Here is a 21,924-nt window from a genome sequence, read left to right as displayed (position 1 = left end):
GCGACAACTAAGAGAGCCAGGGCGGGTGCATGCCATTTAAATGAAAGCTGAGTGCATGGCGTGTCTGGGAGGGGACTACTCTGTTTATTTTGAGCCCCCGCCCAACCTTGAAGGGCCTCTTGTGGTGCAGAGTGGTAAGGCAGCAGACATGCAGTCTGAAGCTCTGCACATGAGGTTGGGAGTTCGATCCCAGCAGCCAGCTCAATGTTGACTCAGCCTTCCATCCTTCCGTGGTCGGTAAAATGAGTACCCAGCTTGCTGGGGGGTAAACGGTAATGACTGGGGAAGGCACTGGCAAACCACCCTGTATTGAGTCTGCCATGAAAATGCTAGAGGGCATCACCCCAAGGGTCAGACATGACCCGGTGCTTGCACAGGGGTTACCTTTACTTTTACCCACCCTTGACTGCTAAATCTTCAGTTGCAAGCAAATGTTAGGGCTTCTGGTGCCTGGTTCAAGTAGATTCCAATGAGTAGCCATGTTGGTCTGAAGTAGCACAATAAAATCGGAGTCCAGTAGCACCTTTAAGACCGACAAAGATTTATTCAAGGCGTGAGCTTTCGAGTGCAAGCACTCTTCGTCAGACTAAGAACTGACCATCATAACAGTAGGAATACATAAGCAAAAGTTAATCCTGTTACATTATTAAACTGTGCCACAGCAGGTTTGTGAAGGACGCCCTCATGTTTGTGAGCCCTAAATCAGAGGGATGTATATTCAGCTGTTCCACTTTGGTTTGTCTCATCATCTAATAGATCAAGTACTAATCCCATATTAACGGGAAAGCCAATTGGTAGAAGAATACAGCACGATGATCTTGGGAATCCAACTGAGGATTCCTGAAACGGGGATGTGCAGTGTTTAGAAACCACCAGTTTTTCTATTGTGTGGCCTCGAAATTCCACCTCTTTGTGTATTGCTCAGCCACCAGTTGAGATCCTTAAGCCCTGTTCTCTATACTCCCCCATCAGGAGAGGTAAGATGCAACCAGGGGCGGGGCCTTTTAAGCAATGGCACCTTGCCTTTGGTATTACCCTTGAGGCTTGCAGGCCTTATGCCTTACTGTCTTTTTTGGCAATAGGTGAAAACATATCTCTTCACTAAGGGATGCCAGCTCTGACTTGGATAGCCCCGAAACTAGCTCAGTCTCCTTAGATCTTGGAAGTTAAGTAGGATTTGCCCAGTCTTGGTCAATATCTGGAAGGGAGACCAGCAAGGAATAGTGGCAGGCCTTGAACCCCCTCAAGGGTCACCTTAAGTCAGCTGTGACCGGATGGCAATAAATAGGGATTCCATCTTCTTCTTTTAGCCATTTTGGGGTCGACTCCGAGCCTGAGGAATGCTTTATTGGTACTATTTTGGACTGCTCTGCCTGTTTTATGTGCTTTTATTCCCTGGCTTGTTTTTTTGTTTATTTCTTTATTTTATTGACTTGGCTTGTTTAATTTTATTGGCATGGTTTGTTTTTATTGGCCCTGTTTTTACTATATGTTTTCATTTGTTTGATTGGCCAGTGGGCCAGTATTCCAATTCCCTAAGCAAATAAATATCCCAAAGGAAAGTTTCTTGATCTCAGTCTCCCAGAAGGGCTTCTGATTTGGATGTCCCTTTTTGTGAACCTCCCATAATGGGAATTAGCATCTTATCTATTGCTGTTGAGTGTTGTCGTTATCCTAGATGTAATCTGTAGATTTCATGGCGAGGCTTGTCTTCCTTTTTCTTCCCTGCTCTGCTAAGATGTCTGCTTGCAGCTCTGCGAGTGCTTTCTATAATCTGAGACCTCTTCCTTGATCTGCTTCCTTTCAGCTTCCTTTCAATTATACTTTAATTTGCTACCACCTTTTTTTAAGGTAACCCAGTCGTTGTTGTTGTTGTTGTTGTTAGGTGTGAAGTCATGTCCGACACATCGGGGCCTCATGGGCCCAGTCGTACATCGGTCTATTATACGTGGGTGTTTTCAATTCTACAAACTACCAAACTAAAGAATCGCTTGGGGTCCATCCTGAGCCATAAGGGAAGGCGGTATATAAATATAATATAGTAAAATAAATAAAATAAATCCATTTGGAGAACAGAGTGCAATCCGTACAGGCCAGGCTCTAAAAAACTGCCTGTGTGCGGGATCTAATTTGGGCTGATCCTGCGTTGAGCAGGGGGTTGGACTAGATGGCCTGTATGGCCCCTTCCAACTCTATGATTCTATGATTCTATGATTCTAATCACAAAGAGAAAACCATGCAAATTTGCAGGGAAGGGCAGGGAATTGGCATCAGCAAAAATACCCCCCTGTGTTATTTTGCAGTTTAATGGCACAAGACTAAAAAAGCTCTCCAGAGCTTCTGCCAAACGACTTCTCCCACATACAGAATTGCAGCGCTGCGCAAAGAGTGTTGGAGCTGCACACACACACACACACACACACACACACACACACACACACACACGTTGCCAATGATCATAGCTTTCTCTGCTCTGTCTCAGTGGGTTCTAGCCTGCATTCTGTACACTCACCATGTTCCAACATATTACAGGATTGTGTGGCTCTTTCCCATTTTCCACAGTGGCTGATAACACAGCAGAGAATCCTTAAGTCAGGTGTAGTCAGACTGCGGCCCTCCAGATGACCATGGACTACAATTCCCATGAGCTCCTGCCAGCAGGCAGGAGCTCATGGGAATTGTAGTCCATGGACATCTGGAGGGCCGCAGTTTGACTACACCTGCCCTAAGTACTCAGTGACTGGGCTGCTTGTCAGTTTCAAAAAAAGTCTGGTCAGTTTCAACATACTTCTCCCCCCCCCCCCAACCCCTTATCTGTTCCTTTCTGTTCTGTTTAATTCGAGGAACGAATGCTAAAATGCATTTGCAAAACCTGAACCGTGAGGATTTAAATTGAAGGCGCTTGCTGGGCATTACTGCACATCTGCAATTGCATGAATTTAAAAAACAGAATAAAATTGGACAGCACCTCCATCCGTCACAAGTGACATGCCACGCTGGTTTGTTGTTGTTATGTGCGAAGTCGTGTCCGACCCATCGCGACCCCATGGACAATGATCCTCCAGGCCTTCCTGTCCTCTACCATTCCCCGGAGTCCATTTAAGTTTGCACCTACTGCTTCAGTGACTCCATCCAGCCACCTCATTCTCTGTCGTCCCCTTCTTCTTTTGCCCTCGATCGCTCCCAGCATTAGGCTCTTCTCCAGGGAGTCCTTCCTTCTCATGAGGTGGCCAAAATATTTGAGTTTCATCTTCAGGATCAGGCCTTCTAAAGAGCAGTCAGGGCTGATCTCCTCTAGGACTGACCGGTTTGTTCGCCTTGCAGTCCAAGGGACTCGCAAGAGTCTTCTCCAGCACCAGAGTTCAAAAGCCTCAATTCTTTGACGCTCGGCCTTCCTTATGGTCCAACTTTCGCAGCCATACATTGCAACTGGGAAGACCATAGCCTTGACTAAACGCACTTTTGTTGGCAGGGTGATGTCTCTGCTTTTTAGGATGCTGTCTAGATTTGCCATAGCTTTCCTCCCCAGGAGCAAGCGTCTTTTAATTTCTTTGCTGCAGTCCCCATCTGCAGTGATCTTGGAGCCCAGGAAAATAAAATCTGTCACTATCTCCATTTCTTCCCCTTCTATTTGCCAGGAATTGAGAGGGCCGGATGCCATGATCTTTGTTTTCTTGATGTTGAGTTTCAAGCCAACTTTGGCACTCTCCTCCTTCACCCGCATCAACAGGCTCTTTAGTTCCTCTTCACTTTCTGCCATTAGAGTGGTATCATCTGCATATCTGAGGTTGTTGATATTTCTCCCTGCAATCTTGATCCCAATTTGTGACTCCTCTAATCCCGCATTTCTCATGATGTGCTCTGCATACAAGTTAAATAGGCAAGGCGACAGTATACAGCCTTGCCGAACTCCTTTCTCAATTTTGAACCAGTCAGTGATTCCATGTTCAGTTCTCACTGTTGCTTCTTGACCTGCATATAAATTTCTCAAGAGACAAATAAGATGCTCTGGTATTCCCATCTCTTTAAGAACTTGCCACAATTTGTTGTGCTCCACACAATCAAAGGCTTTAGCATAGTCAATGAAGCAGAAGTAGACGTTCTTCTGGTACTCCCTAGCTTTCTCCATGATCCAGCGTATGTTGGCAATTTGATCTCTAGTTCCTCTGCCTCTTCGAAATCCTGCCTGTACTTCTGGAAGTTCTCGGTCCACATATTGCTGGAGCCTAGCTTGTAGGATTTTGAGCATAACTTTGCTAGCATGAGAAATTAGTGCAATGGTGCGGTAGTTTGAACATTCTTTGGCATTGCCCTTCTTTGGGATTGGAATGTAAACTGACCTTTTCCAATCCTGTGGCCATTGTTGAGTTTTCCAAATTTGCTGGCATATTGAGTGTAGCACTTTTACTGCATCGTCCTTTAAGATTTTGAATAGTTCAACTGGAATGCTGTCACTACCACTAGCTTTATTGTTGCTCAGACTTCCTAAGGCCCATTTGACTTCACATTCCAGGATGTCTGGCTCCAGGTCAGTAACTACCCCATTGTGGTCATCAGGGATGTTAAGCTCGCTCTTGTATAGTTCTTCTGTATAATTTTGCCACCTTTGTTTAATCTCTTCTGCTTCTGTGAGGTCCCTACCATTTTGGTCCCTTATCATACCCATCTTTGCATGAAACGTTCTCTTCATATCTCCAATTTTCTTGAAAAGATCTCTGGTCCTCCCGATTCTATTGTTTTCTTCTATTTGTTTGCACTGTTCATTTAAGAAGGCATTCTTATCTCTTCTAGCTTTTCTCTGGAATTCTGCATTCAATTGGGTGTATCTTTCTCCCTTGCCTTTCACTTCCCTTCTCTCCTTAGCTATTTGTAAAGCTTCCTCAGACAGCCATTTTGATTTCTTGCATTTCTTTTTCTTTGGGATGGTTTTAGTTGCTACCTCTTGTACAATGTTGCGAACCTCCGTCCATAGTTCTTCAGGCACTCTGTCTATCAGATCTAATTCCTTAAATCTATTTGTCACCTCCACTGTGTATTCGTCAGGGATATGATTTAGTTCATACCTGAGTGGCCTAGTGCTTTTCCCTACTTTCTTCAATTTAAGCCTAAATTTTGCAACAAGAAGCTCATGATCTGAACCACAATCAGCTCCTGGTCTTGTTTTTATTGACTGGATAGAACTTTTCCATCTTTGGCTGCAGAGCACATAGTCAATCTGATTTCTGTGTTGACCGTCTGGTGATGTCCATGTGTAGAGTCGTCTCTTGGGTTGCTGGAAAAGAGTGTTTGCTATGACCATTGTATTCTCTTGACAAAATTCTACCAGCCTGTGCCCTGCTTCATTTTGTACTCCAAGGCCAAACTTGCCAGTTATCCCGGTTATCTTTTGGCTTCCTACTTTAGCATTCCAATCCCCCATGATGATAAGCACATCATTTTTGGGCGTTGCTTCTAGAAGGTGTTGTAGGGCTTCATAGAACTGATCAACTTCATCCTCTTCAGCAGCAGTGGTTGGGGCGTAGACCTGGATCACTGTGATGTTGAATGGTTTGCCTTGGATTCGAACTGAGATCATTCTGTCATTTTGGGGATTGTATCCCAAGACTGCTTTTCCTACTCTCTTATTGATTATGAAGGCTACTCCATTTCTTCTGCGAGATTCTTGTCCACAGTAGTATACCTGATGGTCATCTGAATTAAATTCACCCATTCCTGTCCATTTTAGTTCACTGATTCCTAAAATGTCGATGTTCAGTCTTCTCATTTCTTGTTTAACCACGTCCAGCTTGCCTTGATTCATGGATCTGACGTTCCAGGTTCCTATGGAATAAAAATCTTTACAGCATCGGACTGTCTTTTCGCCACCAGTTACTTCCACAACTGAGCGTCCTTTCGGCTTTAGCCCAGCCGCTTCATTCATTCTGGCGCTACTCGTACTAGCCGTCTGCTCATCCCCAGTAGCATATTGGACACCTTCCGACCTGAGGGGCTCATCTTCCGGCGTCATATCGTTATGCCTATTGGAACTGTCCATAGAGTTTTCATGGCAAAGATACTGGAGTGGTTTGCCATTTCCTTCTCCAGTGGATCACCTTTTGTCAGAGCTCTCAGCTATGACCTGTCCGTCTTGGGTGGCCCTGCACGGCATAGCTCATAGCTTCACTGAGCTACGCAAGCCCCCTTGCCACAACAAGGCAGCGATCCTTGAAGGGGGCACGCTGGTTTAGAAAAGTAAAATTTCAAAATTGTAGCATCAGAATAAAGAAAACAGAGGGGAGAGTATCGTGCTTATGATGGGCACAAAATCCAAAGTCCAGATTAAAGGCTTATTGCTCCGGAAATGTGCACTAAGATGGGTGAGCATAATGGGCCGCAGTCTCTTGACGCTGAACTCTGATCGTCCGCCTTCTCCCCTGCTTTCCTGTTCTCTGCCTCCCTTACGGAGCCGTCCTCTGTATGTCCATATCTTTCTTATAAACGTCTGTTCCAGAGTTAAACACTCCTTCAGTCAGCAGGTGTTCCTTACAAAATGTCTGTTTCCCAACCAGTCAATAATTCCCACTCTTAAACACTTTCTCTCCATTTTCTTGCTGCTCTGGAATTCGTGTGCCCGTTTAACTCTCTTCCTGGTTATGTATAGATCAGCTACAGCAGGAGGCATCTCACAAAATACCTTTGTTTGATTCTCATTTATTTTTAGGCCAGAGTTCAGGGTACTTAATATGTTCTGCAGCTTTCCTCCCGCGTCTGCCAATACCGCTATATCAGCCGTAAAGCGTAACCAATTTATTTCCTTCCCGTTAAATGCCGGAGAGTATTACTTGTCTTTTTGGCCACATACTCTGTAACAAGGAGAAACAAATCCAGGGCTGAGGGATATCTTGGAGGCATCTCTTTTGTTGATATTGATATTCTTTGTTTAATATAATTTATTCTAATCATGGCTTCTTGGGCAGGGGGGTTACACTGTTTTGCTGAAAGGAAGACCAGATTGTTTCCCATCGGTGAAGGTTCAAGGGGGTGGCAGGTTACAGTGGATGAGTGAGAGGGCTGTGAGTGTCCTGCATAGTGCAGGGGGTTGGACTAGATGACCCAGGAGGTCCCTTCCAACTCTAGGATTCTATGTTTCCTCAAAAAACGAGAGAACATTCTTAAATTCACAGACAAGTTACAGTTAGGGCCAGTAATAAAGCTTTTGTTTAACAAGGTTTTTTTGTATGGAAGGCTGTTTTCCTTTCCTGTAACTATGATATCAATGTCCATATTTTTCTGCTGAAGAACTTTGAGTAGCATACACAGTCCCCTCTTGTCTGCACATGATAAGCATCTGCAGAAAGAGAGTGATTAGCTAAAAAATGTAGGACAGTCTAACTCTGCAATGGCAATCCCCATCTTCTGTCCTGTGGTGAGCATTTCCTTCCCGTCAATGTGGCAGAACTGTGGCTGGTTTTCCCCCTCCTTTCCATTGGTCAGTAAACGCTTTCTAAGCCTCCCTCCCAATTTCTAGTTTTCTCTTGATCAGTCAGTGGGATTGCTGTGCTGTTTTCGATTTCCTGCAACCAAAGTGATCCTCGGGTCATTTTATTTTAATCCTCCACTGGATCTCGGGATTTTTTTGTGTGGAGTACGACTGAATAAGTTTATAGTGCCATGCTGTTTGCGTTTCTGCATGCATTCCTTTGGGGGGGGGTGGAGATAAGGTTTTATGTGTATATGCCTTAAATCGGGTATATTTGCCAGCCGTTCATTCCTTTGATCAGTTCGCCTAGAAACGCTTTGAAGTAATTTCTGGCTTTTTCACGCTGGGATACTGTCCGCTTCTGACATTTCCTCCCTTTTCTCAGACACTGACAGATGTCAGCCTTAGGGTTCAAGGCCTTCTATCTCCCTTCTCTTCCACTGCTGCTTCTCTTTCCACCCCATTGTACGTGAGCAGGGCTGGGTTATACATGTAGCACATGTAGCACGTGCTACGGGCCCCGCACTTCCAGGGAGCCCACATAGTGCCTTCCCCCCATGGATCAGGGCCATGCCGTCTCTCCTCCCCCTATTTCCCTCTTTAAGGACACTCGGAGTGACATCCCTTTTCACTGTCCGGGAGGCTTCAGCACCTGCAGTTTGACTGCTTCCGCCACAATCGTACTCTATTATTAGGTTTAGGTTTAGGCTTAGGCTTAGGCTTAGGTTTAGGTTTAGGTTTAGGTTTATTACCCGCCACTCCCAAGTAGGCTCGTGGCAGGTTACAGATGTCCAGTTAAAGCCCCCATTAAAACCCTATTAAAATGGGAAAAATACAGTAGACCAACAACCCAACAACATGGCGGAAAACCCCTCTCTACCCCCAACCCCTACCCCTACCTCTAGAGGGAGGAGGCAGGAGAGATGAAGTAATCAAGTTGCAGCTTAACACCAGGGGGGCCCCCATCGATCTTCCCCCACTGCCCCAGCCTCAACAGCAGACCTGGCGGAAGAGCTCCGTTTTGCAGGCCCTGCGGAATGCTGGAAGGGTGCAGATCCTTAAACTGCTCCTGTATGCAAGCCCTTCTCTTTTGTGTGACTTCACCAAGCTCTTCCCTTATTTCTTTGCTCTTCCTCATACCCTTCTTAAGGTGTCCTCTGTTAAATCTTGGTATCGAGCTGTTCTTTGTCTTCAGCCGCGTTCCTGAGCTGTCTCCTTTCTTCTGGTCCCTCTCAGCTGGCAACATAATTAGATTTGGGAGGTGCTTTGACTCAACGGACAAGCCTCTGCTTGGCTAGGCTCAAGCCTCAGCACCCCCAATTAAAGGATTTGGCAACAGGTATGTGAAAGACTTCAGCCTCAGAAGCCCAAGAGCTGTTGCCTTTGAGTAGACAAAATGACCTTGATGGTCCAGTGTCTGATTCAGTAGAAGGAAGATTCATGTAGATTTGATTGGTTGCTTATTTATTTAGAAACCACCCATAAGGCCTCTTAACCCAGCGAAGCAAACAACAGAGTGGTACCTTTTTGAAAAGTCGAACAGCACTCAGTCTGCGGAACACCAGCTTTGTTCCCAAATATTGCTCGGAAACATCCTCTCGGTGCTCTTTGAACTAAAAAGGTTTGTTTTTTTTACAGCCCTGAAAGAAAGCCAGGATGAAAGCCCGTGTTCCTCAGGGGGTTCTCCCTCCACAGTTGCGAGGCAGCTGTGGAGATGGCGTGTCAGCAGGTTACGGCCGACCATGCTGTTCTAAGGGAAAGGCAGGATTAACAAAGCATCCATCTGCAGAATGTAATTGATGTGTGCGTTCATAAAGGCGGAGAGGAACCTTCAAGGACAGGGCTAAAAGTGCGTGGACAGCCCTGAAGGGTAGACGGAGGGCATCCTGTTGAATCCACAGGGTGTTCCAGGCCAGAGATGAACAGAAGGGGTTTGCCATTGCATGCCTCTGGGTAGCAACCCTCTTCTTCCTTGGTGGCCTTCCATCCACAGGATGAAGAAGAAGAAGGTTGGTTCTTATATGCTGCTTTTCTTTACCCGAAGGAGGCTCAAAGCGGCTTACAGTCGCCTTCCCTTTTTTCTCCCCAAAACGGACACCCCATGTGGTGGGTGAGGCTGAGAGAGCGCTGATATCACTGCTTGGTCAGAACAGTTTTCTCAGTGCCGGGGCGAGCCCAAGGTCACCCAGCTTGTTGCATGTGGGGGAGCGCAGAATCAAACCCAGCTTGCCAGATTAGAAGTCCGCACTCCTATCCACTACACCAAACTGGCTGACTTGTTTAGCATCCAAGATCGGGGAAGCTGGGCCTAGTCGGGCCACTAGTGGAGTGAACCGGGAAGCCATCAGGATCTGTTTGAGAAGAAGAAGAGTTCCTCCTTCCTACCCGAAGGAGGCTCAAAGCGGCTTACAGTTGCCTTCCCATTCCGTATGATGCCTGTTGCCCTTTAATAACTAAGCAGCTGCTTTCTGCTCTGAACTTGGAGGAAGAGGACTTGGCTCAGAGGAAGAGCAGCTGCTTTGCATGCAGAAGGTCCCTGGATTTGATCTCTGGCGCCTTCCCTTGACAGGATCAGCGGCTGGTAGATGGTGTGAATGACCTCTGCCTGAGATCCAAACTTTCTTGATGTTTGTGGACTACAATTTCATTCGAGGCTCTGCCTATTGGCCCTGGGAATCATAGTCTGTGAACTTCTGGAGAGTCACAGTTTGGCCACCCTGATACATACTATATTTGGTGTTGCTAAGTCAAATTGTTTACAGATTTCCACATCATCACATTATATAACAGGTCTCCTGGTCCAAATAGCAAGCAAATGTGTAAATACCCCTAAAGTTCGTTTTGTTGTCGCCAGTTCTTGCTGCCAATTTCCCAGCCACATGGAAACAAATAATTTGTTACTTGCAGGTCCAAATGGCCATCTGCAAGTCTTGACAACTTCTGAGAGGTTTAGTCCCACCCCCTACACTCCCTTCTTTTTATAAGAGAAGGAAGGGATCTCCCTGATCTTAACATCTTTAGTATTCTATAACTAAAGATAAAGGTAAAGGCATCCCCTGTGCAAGCACCGGGTCGTGTCTGACCCTTGGGGTGACGCCCCATGGCAAACTCAATACAGGGTTGTTTGCCAGTGCCTTCCCCAGTCATTACCGTTTACCCCCCAGCAAGCTGGGTACTCATTTTACCGACCGGAAGGCTGAGTCAACCTTGAGCCGGCTGCTGGGATCGAACTCCCAGCCTCATGGGCAGAGCTTTCTGACTGCATGTCTGCTGCCTTACCCCTCTGCGCCACAAGAGGCTCTATTCTATAACTACCACCCCTCTAACTCTCATGTTTCTGGTATCTATCTTAAAAATAAATACAACGACCAGGCGCACTTGTGAGTACTTTTCTGCAAGCCTGGAGGGGTCCCCAAGTTGGCAGAGCTACACTTGGCAACTAGAATATGAGATTCAGCCGCAGCGAGCCGGATATCCAGCAAGATCTTTCCCTGGTTCCTTCCCCGCCAGAATCAAAGCATATCAACAAGGCCTAAAGCTGTAGTTATTCAGTGTAGTTCTTGTAAATCTTTTGCACCTTCCACATACAGGCGATTATGTTTTCATGGCGTCTGGGAAATGCAAAGGCATTTGGTCAGGTAGATTCTCGGTTCTTTCTTCCATTTCCCCTGTGTTTTCCCAGCCCAGGTATTTTTCACCAGCGTCACACTACTCTAACAATATAACTACTGCTGATGATTTTTTAAAAATAAATGATTGGAGGCGTGTTCTCTGCAGAATCATTTTCCTTCCCACCCGATTTTTTTTTTTTTTAAACCAAGCATGCTCTTGCAGATCCAGGACAAAAATCTTGCACAACACATCACACATGGCTTTTGCAGTCCCCTCTTTTTTTGCATAGGCTCCTTTTGTGAGTTGAGGCACCAAGCCGGATTTTGCTCTCAAAGAAACAGGAGGGCAATGTTCAAGATTGAGCTGGAGCTGGGGAAGGAATCCTAGAAATGCACAGTTGTTGCGAGGATAAAGCCAAGAGGTGTGAGATTCTTCTTCTGCATTGTGTTGGGCGAGCTCCCGCCAGGGGGAAAACCTTTCCCAGCTCCGCAGAAAAGGGAGAGGAGTGGGGGTAGTGAAGCTAGGCGGGCTATGGTGGAGTGTGAAGCAGAAGTCAGAGAGGCCACATGGAGGGAAAATGTGGGTGCCCCTTCTGGCTGGACCTACCCTGAGGCTCAGAGCCAACCTCCTGCAGCCAAGCTTTCAGACAATAATCTCAGCCCAGGTTTGAAGGCAATCTGAAGGCTGAGGCGTTGCTCATGCATTTTGGAATCAGCGTTCAACAAGAGCTGGTAGCTATGCAGAAGACTACAGGTTGGTTGGTGACTATCTCAGGACCGCGTGTGTCTTGGGTTGCCAGCCTCCAGATGGAAAAGTCACATAGAGTTCCGAACAAAGGCTGAAGAGAGCACAATCGATACGGACAGCAAACCAGGACAGAAAGATGATTCTTGTCTGCTTCCCTTATCTCTGATTTATTTGTAGTCTTCGGCATAGCGCCATCTGGATAACGACCGCTTTCAAAAATCTTTTCAGCAGTAGCAAAGACACCAAAGGAGGTCTAGTATAGCATGACAGACATTTCAAAAAGTACTCAAATATTTCTCGAAAGCGTAAACAACAAAACAAAATACAAACCTACCAAGCCACTAGATGCTCTGTTCCAAAATTCTGTTTCCAAGGGTGGCCTGCTTTCAGTATGGCAACACTCTGAACAGAAGCATAACATCCTCATCTTATGCCTCCGGGTGGGGCTTGGAGATCTCCCAGAATTACAACAGATCTCCATACTCCAAGGATCAGTTCCCCCCAGGGGTGGCCAAACCTTGGTTCTCCAGGTGTCCATGGACCACAATTCCCACAAGCCTCTGCCAGAACTGTGCTGGCAGGGACTCATGGGGATTATAGTCCTTGGACATCAGAAGAGCCACCTGCCCTAGAGAAAAGGGTTGCCTTTGAAGGGCGGACTTTATGGATGTATACCTGGCTCACTCTGCAGGCTCCAATCACAACTCTCCAGGAATTTCACACCCTAGAGTTGGCAGTCCACTCTGGCATCAGAGGCAGCCACAGGTGGAGGTGAGTGGAAGGCAAGGAGGACCCGTAGGGAAGGCTCTGGTGAGTGGTAGAGTCTCTGCTTGGCATGCAAAAATCCCTGGAATCCCTAATGAAAAGGACCAGATAGATGGTGATGTGAAAGACCTGTGCTTGAGACCCTGGGGAGCAGCTACCAGTCTTGAGTAGCCAGTATTGACCAAGAGGGACCAGCGGCCTGATTCAGTATAAGGCAGCCCAGTGTGTACATGTGTTCCTTTTGCTAGCCAAAGGAATTTTCCTCCACATCAGGGTGGGACACCTATGTGCAGACACCTGCTTGAATCATTTTTTTGGGGGGAGGGGTGTTGGAAATTGTTTCCTAGGCTGAGCTCGGTGAAGAAGCCAGCTCAGAGAGGCCACGTCCCTCTTTCCCTACGCCACCCCCCCACGGCCCGTTTGAGCAACAAACACAAGGATAGATGAGCCAGTGAAAAAGAGCCTTGAAGAAGTAGACTTTTGGGTTCAGCTGTCGTCTTGCCCCTCTGGAACCATTGCGACGTGTTGAACATTTCCCCACTCGAAAGGCAACTCAAGTGATTTTGGGGAATGCCGTTTTTTCCATTTGTGGCTTCGAAATGGCTCATCGACCAATCCCAAATGAGCCCCAATGCTGCGGTGTCATAATTATTTGACAGCCGTGAAGTGCCTTTTAGGGAAAACCGACATCTCGCATCCCAGATCTCAGGTTGTGCAGAGCAGCCCTTGTGCGTCTAGATCTGCGTACTTTAGCGGCTGTTGATTTGGATGAAGCAATTATCTCGATACACATGCTCTGGTTAGAAAATCAACACAATACGCTCTTCAAATGACGATGAGATGATGCATTTACAATAAAGTGTCCCCCAAGGTGGGCTTTCGAACCCTGCTGAAAATCTTTCCCTCCGATGTTGAGCTGAGATAGTGTTCCCAACAGCCTTAAAAGAATTGACACTGGTGGTGCATTTCGAAGCAAATGTTCTGAACAAGAGGGAGGGGGGAAGAATGTGTTTATAAAGACAAGCAAGAAAAGGCAAAAAGATCGGCCGCCCCTCCTCTCCACCCCATGGCACTGGCCTCCTGCGCACCACCTCACGCTTTGGTGATTGCCAAGGTGGCCAAGCCGAAGCGCATATCCCTAATTCAAATATGAGCAAACCAACCTACCTCACAGGCCGTCTTGTTGTGGGGAAAGGAAGGGAAGGTGATTGTAAGCCACTTTGAGACTCCTTTGGGCAGTGAAAAGGAGGGCATAAAAACCAGCTCTTTTTCTTCTTCCTCTTCCTCTTCTTGGTCTAGCCTCCCTAGCAGATGGCTGTTAGGAGAAAATGGGAAAGGTAGAACCGTGTACCTTGTCCTGAGTTTCTTGGGGGAAAGGTGGGATGTCTTGTGGTTGGCTGACTTATTCCTAAGAACCTGCCTTTATGAACGAGGCGTGTGCTCTGGTGGATCTCAGGGTGCTACAGAGAGAGGACGGAGAGGGAAATGTTTTGACGAGTTCATCCGAAAGGGAAGTCGCCTCTTCAGGTTAGACCCTTTTCCGCTTTTCTCCCCAGAGCTGCAAAGACGTCTCAGCCAGCAATCGCAAGAACAGGTGTGGAGCTGTTAAATTGGCAATGAGCTCATGGCCTGGCAGATGGCTGCTTCCCTTTCAGCTTTGCACAACATCCAACCACGTTCCCATCGAGTCTCCTGCACTGGGCTGGTGGGGAGGGAGTGTCATTGTGCTAGGACAGCGTATTCGTGTGAATTTGGGTGTGCACAACTTCCAACCACAGGTGTGGGGGGATGAATTGTCATTAGCCCCCAGAGAGTCAAGGAGAACGTTGGGCTTCGAGTTTCCAAACAAGAGAGGCTTCCCAAGATTTTTCTGCAATAAAAGGTTCTTGCACTCCAAAAGTGTGCCGGGAGTTGGGGGTGGGGAGGGAAGAGGGGGAGCTTTATCAGACTGTGTAGCTCATCTTCCCTTCCCCCGGAGCTGTGCTTTGCCAACAACTCAGCAGAGCTGTCTGCCACGTCCCTGGAAGGTTGCCTTGCCAAAATGTCCTTTGCTCACGCGCTACTCATTGCTGCTGGGTGCTTTTTTTGAGGCTTACGGGTGGTCCCCTCCCTCTTTCTCTGCCGATCGGAATAACAATATGTTTTATTTTTATAGCACTCCCCCACTGTCATCTGATGATTGGGTCATGTTTATGTAAGAATAACGCAGTAACAGCGGATGAAGGCCCACTTGGGCTTTTGTCTAAAGGGCAGAAGGACAAAAAGAAAAAGAAAAAAGAATTAAGTGAAAGGAGGATTTTCTAAAGTACATCTGGAGAGAGTGATTTTTTAAAAATTAAATCACATCTCATCCTTTTAGCTTATGAACTGTGCTTTGTTTTTTGGGCGAGTGGCTTGTTTTCCCACTTTGAGGATGGATGTGTGTACGTATGGGCTAGAGCAGTGGTCCCCAACCCCCGGTCCGGGGATCGGTACCGGTCCGTAGATCAGTTGGCACCGGGCCGCGGATCCTCCTCGTCCTCCCAGCTGCTGCCTTGGGGGCTGCCTTGCCACTCTGCCGCCGGCTCACCTTTGGTGTTCTCCAGCGGCCGCCATGGCTGGGGCTCCCCCCTTGGCATGGCACTGCACAGCTGCTGCTGGCAGTGCCCCCCAGCGAGCGGCCGGGAAGACAGGGGAGCCGGCGGGAATACAAGTGGAGCAGGGGCTCAGACAGTTTGGGGAGAAATGACGTGGCAGCGGTGCCACTGACTCAGTTTGGGGTGTAACTAATAAACTGGCCTGCGGAGCTGAGGCAGCCATCTTTGTCCCTTAACAAAGATGGTGCCTGCCTAACTAGCCTCACTCCTATACTGTCTTCTTTGCAGGATTTGGGAATGGAGTCCACTTCGTTGGACGATGTGCTGTACCGCTACGCCAGCTTCAGGAACCTGGTGGATCCTATCACGCACGACCTGATCATCAGCCTCGCCAGATACATTCATTGCCCCAAACCAGTAAGTTTTCACCTTCACGCCTGTCAAAGGGAGAAGCGGGGAAGCCAAAATCTATTGGTTAAGGCTGCTTTAGTGCATTCCCTGCGTCATTGGGTGTCTGGTGTGAGACGGGGATGAATTCTCCCACCTTGTATGTGTAACTCCTGGTGCTGAGCATGTTTTCCCAGTCCCATTCCCCACAAAAAAAATAAAAACAAAATTCTGTGCTTTGAAGGACTATATAGAGAGAGTGGAAGAGAGAGCTGTTCATATGTTGATCTCAGAACTTCATGCATCTTTTGCTGGGATGGGACCAAGCTGTGGCTACTCAAGAAAGAAATCTTGGAGTAGTGATGGTGAAAAGGTCAGCCCATTATGGAGTGGCAGCAAGAAAATCAAATTCCCTTTCCTCCCTCATTCTTGCATCCAAATAAAAATGCCTCGAATGTAAAGCTAAAAATTCTGCATTTACTGGCCCATTTAGCCATCATTGCTACTAAGCTAAACAAAATTAGCTGCATCCACTCATTGCTGGTTGGTTATTGTCCTATAGCAATGGGGTGCGACTGTATTGTCTTGTTCACGTAGGAAAACCCAGTTTCAAGTGATCGCTGTAATATTTGGGCGATGCAAACTCCTATGCTTTTTGTTTGTGTGTGGCTTATAGGTTATTTTGGCAGCGATTTTTGCTGCTTTTTCCAGCGGGGAAAAAGTTTACTATTATCCTCTGCCAAGTTTCACGTGTTGCAGCTTTAACATCCAAAGATAGATTTGTAAACAGAAGTAATAGCTTTGGGAAGATATTCCAAATTCGAAGTATCTTTTTTGGCTTTCATTCTTTCATTCATATTAGAAGTTTATACGCATTCTGCATCTTTAACACCCATCGATTCTGATTTATTGATATTCAATCTTATACCTTGCTATTTGTGAAAAGGTTTCTAAAAGCTCATAAATAGCGATACTGGGTATTGACCAAAGTGGTTTTATTTATTTTTAGGCATTTCTATCTCGTTTTTCTCGTGTTTGAGAAAGTACAGTTTAAATAAACAATTTTAAACAAACAAAATAAAATCTTGGGTAAACAAACAAAAAAATGAGGAATATTTTGAACCATATCCCAGAAAGCTCTGGCTTCTCTGAGCTGGTTCAAACAAGGCTATATGCTGAGAGCCCTTTGGCTCTTTCCCTTGGGCTCATGCCACTGGCCACGCGAGCCTTAAACACCTGCAAGCAGAGAAGGAAAAAAGTCAGCTGATATCTTATTCAGATGCTGCTAGTAAGATGTTAGAGCTATGTTGCCTGCAGAGTCTGCTATGAATCCTGGAACAGAAATGCGTTCTGTGAGAGCAAGAACAAATGTCTCCCTGAATAATGCAAAGAGTAATTGTAAGAACAGACAAGTACCTATTAATCGTAACCTTAATAACAGGGCTATCCTACATCAAAGGACTTCATTCTTTAAATTTGCTACCTATGTTAAAATGGTCTAAAACTGATTGTAAATATGACCGCTCAACATGATTAAACACCTTTTCTGTTTCCAAGCAAATTAACACACATTTGTCATTGAGATTATTCGCTGATATAGTTATGTCCAAGAGTTTTATCATATTAGATGCTGTTTTACCGTCTTTGATGAGCTCTGATCATGGTCGAAATGATTAAAAATCAGCTCATTTAATCTGTTTGCAGTCACTGTTGTCCACATCTTAAGATCTTGATTTAATAAAGATACAGGTCAGTAAAACTGAACATATGATTGATCTTTTCCTGTTTTAGGCATACCTATAATTTTTGCTTCTTTCTAAAATCTAGGATGATTTTTAGTTGATGAGATTTTCATTATGATATTTGTCAACATTCCAGGATTGAATCTGAGACGTTCTTAGTAAAAACAGGAATGTCCCAAATTTGTTGATATTAGGTACTACATACCCCTCACCTAGATTCAGAAGCATTAAATGCATTTCCTCACACATGTTTTGATGAGTTTCCTGTAAACAAATGAAATATACCTTCTCCTTCCTGATCAAAAATGTATAAATCTTGTAAAGTGCTGGATATTTCTATCTGACTTCCTAGTTATCTACCGGTATAAAGACCAGTAGGGTAGATGTGTTGCTATAGGGAACAATCCTAAGCAAGTCTACTTACAAGTAAGTTCATTTTTAGTTGGCTTACTCCCAGGAAAGTATCCTTAAGGGTTGCAGCTGTTAAGTACAATATCTGGTCCCTGCTTCCAATTGATTTAGATATCTTTCCCCACCAAGAACCGAGAGCAACAACTGCTACCAAAATTTAGCTCATCCAATCACATGGACTGGTATAGGGCTCAGCAGAAAAAGAGAAAATGTCTTCTTTCCCCCAAGGTACCCAATGGGACTCCTTAATGTAGCGTCAAAGGATTAATCAGCACTCATCCCCCCTCCCCCTAAAAAGTCATTAATCTCGAAACTGACCAGTTCATTAGCTTAATGAACAGAGAAACGCCATAGAAGGTTCTTCAGAAAACACAGAAACGGATGATTCACCACCATTGTCTGTTCCTCCTCCTGGTAGGTACCTCTCGGGAGAACTCGAGCAAACCCAATCCATCAAAGTCAACTGACTGTGGTTACTCAGCAGCATTGAAAAGGTGCTTCACACATGCTCCGAGATCTTGCTAGCTTCAGCCCTATAATGCTAATGATGTGAATAACATGAATCCTGGTTTCAGAAATTAATTTCCAGAGTGGTGCCTGCGTCCGAGCAAAATTAAAGCTTTTTCACCTGCAGATTTCCTAGAATTCTTATATTTGTTCCCTCTTGCTCTCTTGTGTGTATTTGACTGAGGTTTTGCCATCCCCTGCAAGGACAGAATTCGGCTTCATAAGCACGGTTTAGCATTGAACGAATCTTTGCTTTCTCCCTTTTGCTTTTTTTCTAATGGGCTTGCCGCTCTTAAGAGAGAAGACTAATTAACGAAAGAAAACAGGAAATTTATCAGCTGCCTTTCCAGCAACGTGCTAAAAGCGACGAATCAAAGTTTCCAAAGCAATCAAGATGCTTACTGTATTGTATTGTTTTTATGAAAGTTTCCCAATGTAACCCGCCGTGAGCCTAATGGGAAGATGATATATAAACAGAAACAAACAAACAAACAAACGAATAAAATGCAAATCAATAAAATCCGTCAATAAATAAAAATCAGAAAGTAGTCATAAAAAACAAATGGATTACACTGGCCAAAGGTCATAGTAGAATTTGCATTGCTCTGGGGTGCTTGGGCTTTACCCCTCACTGAATTTAGCAAATGCAGGATGAACTATACACAGCAATTGCACCTCTGTGAGTTTGTGTACTTCTTTCTGTCTGCAGAATTCGATTTGATTTAGCTTCCTTAAAAAAAAACACAACCTAGTTGCTGCATTGCATGGATTTGCAAACAGCCCCTTAGACTTAAGCGAGCCCCATCCCTTGGCCTCGTCTTCAGCCTCCAAACGCTCACACTGTGGCCTGTTTTCTCAGCTGTCTCTCTGCCAAATCTCCTTGACTGCAAATGTGCTTCTCCTCTAATAAACAACCCAGCGATGCAAAGCCGGCACAAGTTTTTTTGTTTTGCTCTGCAAAGAAAAGGCGTTTTTGTGGGCCTTCTTTCGCTTTCTGCGCAGGCCGTGGGGAGACTGGGATTCCCCCTCCAGCCCACCCCCATTTGCAGTTCTTTCCCCTGGGCCATTCCCTTGCATGGAATCAGAAAAAAGCGGCTTCTCTGATTCGTTTGCAGCCCCTGGAGCTGCGTCACCCCAGGCGAGGCCTGCTGTGCACCTTGGGAAGGGCCGGCTTTACCCGCCTTGTCTCATTAGAGCCGCTTGGCAGATGTTGTCCGTTCTATTGCAGTTGACCAGCTGTTCTGGGTATGCGGCCAGACCTCATGGAAATCCTGAGCACCGTAGTCAGCCGTGATTGCAAAAGAGATGCATCTCTCTGCTGGGGGCTTCGTTGCCAGAAGCAAGCCCCTTAACCATGTGCTTGAGAGCGTCAGAGCAGGCCTTCTGGCTCAGACCAGTGGTTCGCCCAACCCGGCATCCTGTTTTGCTCCATGACCCTGGAGGGCCAGCAAACAGGACACAGACGGGGAGGTCTAAGCCTCCCTGAGGCTGCTTCCATATATGCTGCAGCATCAGCCCGATGGACAATTTGGATAGGCCTCTGCCCCATTTGTCACTTGTCTTCCTCCAAGACCTTCCCCATCTCTCCATTCAAAGGGTACTTCTGTACATCTCTCTTTTAATTCCTGTCTTCCCTGTGGTCCTTGTTATCACCCTGAAATGCTTTCCTGGAGAAAAGTCAGGCTAGAAGAACAGCTGTGGATCAGAGGGGAGAAACAGGCGGATTGCACTGTGCCCCTTTGTCTTGCTGTCATTATTCCAGGCTAGTTGCCAGCACGTTGACACAGATCTCTTCCACCAGCCTCAGGGATAGGTTTAGTATGGGTGGATGGATCAGGGCACTCCTGGCTGAAGGCCAGCGTCCTTGGACCATCGGCCCTAGGAGGCTTCCTCCGTTGAGCCTGTCATGCTATCTTTGGATCTGGCCACAAGGCACGTCTGCCTTTTCCTCCATGGCTTTCCCAAAGCGAGCCATTGCGTTGGCTGCAGCCGGATCAGCACAGCACAGCACAGAAGAACACACAAGCTGGAGATGATGCCTGTAGCCAAAGTCTTGTTCTACCTGGCTTTGAAGAGTGCACACGTTCTTTCTCTTGCTCTTGTATTTTTGCTAAGAGCAAAGATTGGAGCTGGCGTGGGAGCCAACAGAATTCTCACAGTTGGTGTTTTCCTAACGTCTTGATGTTTTCACGCCAAGCCTGGCTAAAATTCCATTTCAACTGTTGGTCCAGCAGCAGCCAGACAAATGCTCTATGGAGCCTCTAGGGACCGTTTCTGCACTGGGTACTTTGCTGCCCTGGCTCCCATGTGGGAGCACAAATCTGGGGTGGGCCAGGTGCGCCGGGCCAAATGCTCCCCCGTGCAGGAGCCAGAAGATTCGGGGCAACCTGCCCCAGCTCAAATTCCAGTCTGCAGCCCGGCATAGAGCCTCTAGTGCGGAAACAGCTAAGGAGAGGCTTCTGGGTTCTGTTTCAACACAAGTCCGGCCCGCAGTGAGGAGTCACCGTGAAAAAAATCCCCAGGATCTCTCTAACCCCTTCAAACCATTTACGCAAGAGCAGTCGTATCTCTTTTGAGGACAAGGAAAGTATAGAAGGTTCTTTGGGGGGGCAGTGATCATCATCATCTCCCCCCCCCCCCCAGCTGTAGCACTTCTGGCTTTCCCCATTGTAGCCGTGGAGCTTATGGGGGTCTCTGTGTTGCATATCCTGTTTCCTGTGTCTGTTCGGCTTGGCCAAGCCCGTAAAAAGATTGTGGGTCTGCAAATGGTTTTTTGAGAATTGGCAGAGCATTCCGTTGCTGCTGCCTCTGTCACAGGATGCTGCGAGAGATTTTGGGAGGCAAGACGCAGTCTACTGCTGCGTGGGTGGGAAGTCTTGGAAAATGCCAAGGACAGGAGCAGGTAATTCGTTCCAAATTGCAGTGCTTGCTTTCCTTCCACAGCGACTGCAGGCAAAGCTGTGTGTGTTCCGGGCTTTACTTCGGCCAGCATAGCGCAGTGATTATAGCACCAGACCCGGACCTGCGAGGCCCCGGTTCGAATCCCCGCTTCTGCCATGGGTGACCTGGGGCCAGTCAGGCTCTCTCCGCCTCACCTACCTCGCAGGGTTGTGGTGAGGATAAAACGGAGGAGAGGAGAACAGCGTAAGCGGCTTCGGGTCCCCATTGGGGAGAAGGGCAGGCAAGCAAGCAAGCAAAGAAATAAATATATCCGATCCTGCCTCGGAATTAACATTAGAGCAAGGCGTTTGAACTCCCACGACTTAAACTTCAGTCCTGGGGCACTTTTATTAATTATTAAATGATTCATTAATTAGATTTGTAGGCCACCACTTTTGACCAAACCGGCTGACGGTGGCTAACAACATAAAAATAGTACTATATTAAAAACATAACAAACAGTGATAGAATAAGCATCAAATTCCCACCCACCCCCCTTTAGCTCATTCCACCAGGTAGGGGCCTAGCTGCTTTAAAGACTAACAGTTTTGTCAGGGAAGAAACTTTTGGAGATCCAGGGCCCACTTCTTCATCAGATGCAATAAAATGTCATATTCTCTGCTAGCAGATGCAGATAAACATCGATCAAGAACTCAGTTGTTGTTGTTTTAAGTTGGCAAAAGGACACACAAGGCAAAGACTAGGGATGTGCAGTACCCAGGATAAGATCGGCACCCCATTCTCCGTACCAGCCCCTGGAGACAATCCATCTGTTCTT

General features: G+C 46.5%; 1 protein-coding gene across 1 annotated transcript in view; it reads left to right on the top strand.

Annotated features, from left to right (window-relative positions):
• Window positions 1–21,924, top strand: part of LRRC75A (leucine rich repeat containing 75A) — a 58,858-nt gene that overhangs the window by 15,081 nt on the left and 21,853 nt on the right. The window contains exon 2 of the mRNA XM_077311243.1: window positions 15,448–15,576. Coding sequence (XP_077167358.1) covers window positions 15,448–15,576 — 129 coding nt within the window. The remainder of the gene's footprint in view (window positions 1–15,447; window positions 15,577–21,924) is intronic.

This window comes from Paroedura picta, chromosome 15 (genome assembly GCF_049243985.1).
Source record: "Paroedura picta isolate Pp20150507F chromosome 15, Ppicta_v3.0, whole genome shotgun sequence".
NCBI classification, from domain to species: Eukaryota; Metazoa; Chordata; class Lepidosauria; order Squamata; family Gekkonidae; genus Paroedura; species Paroedura picta.
The sequence above is the reverse complement of the archived record's forward strand: the minus strand, read 5'-3'. Positions and strand labels throughout refer to the sequence as shown.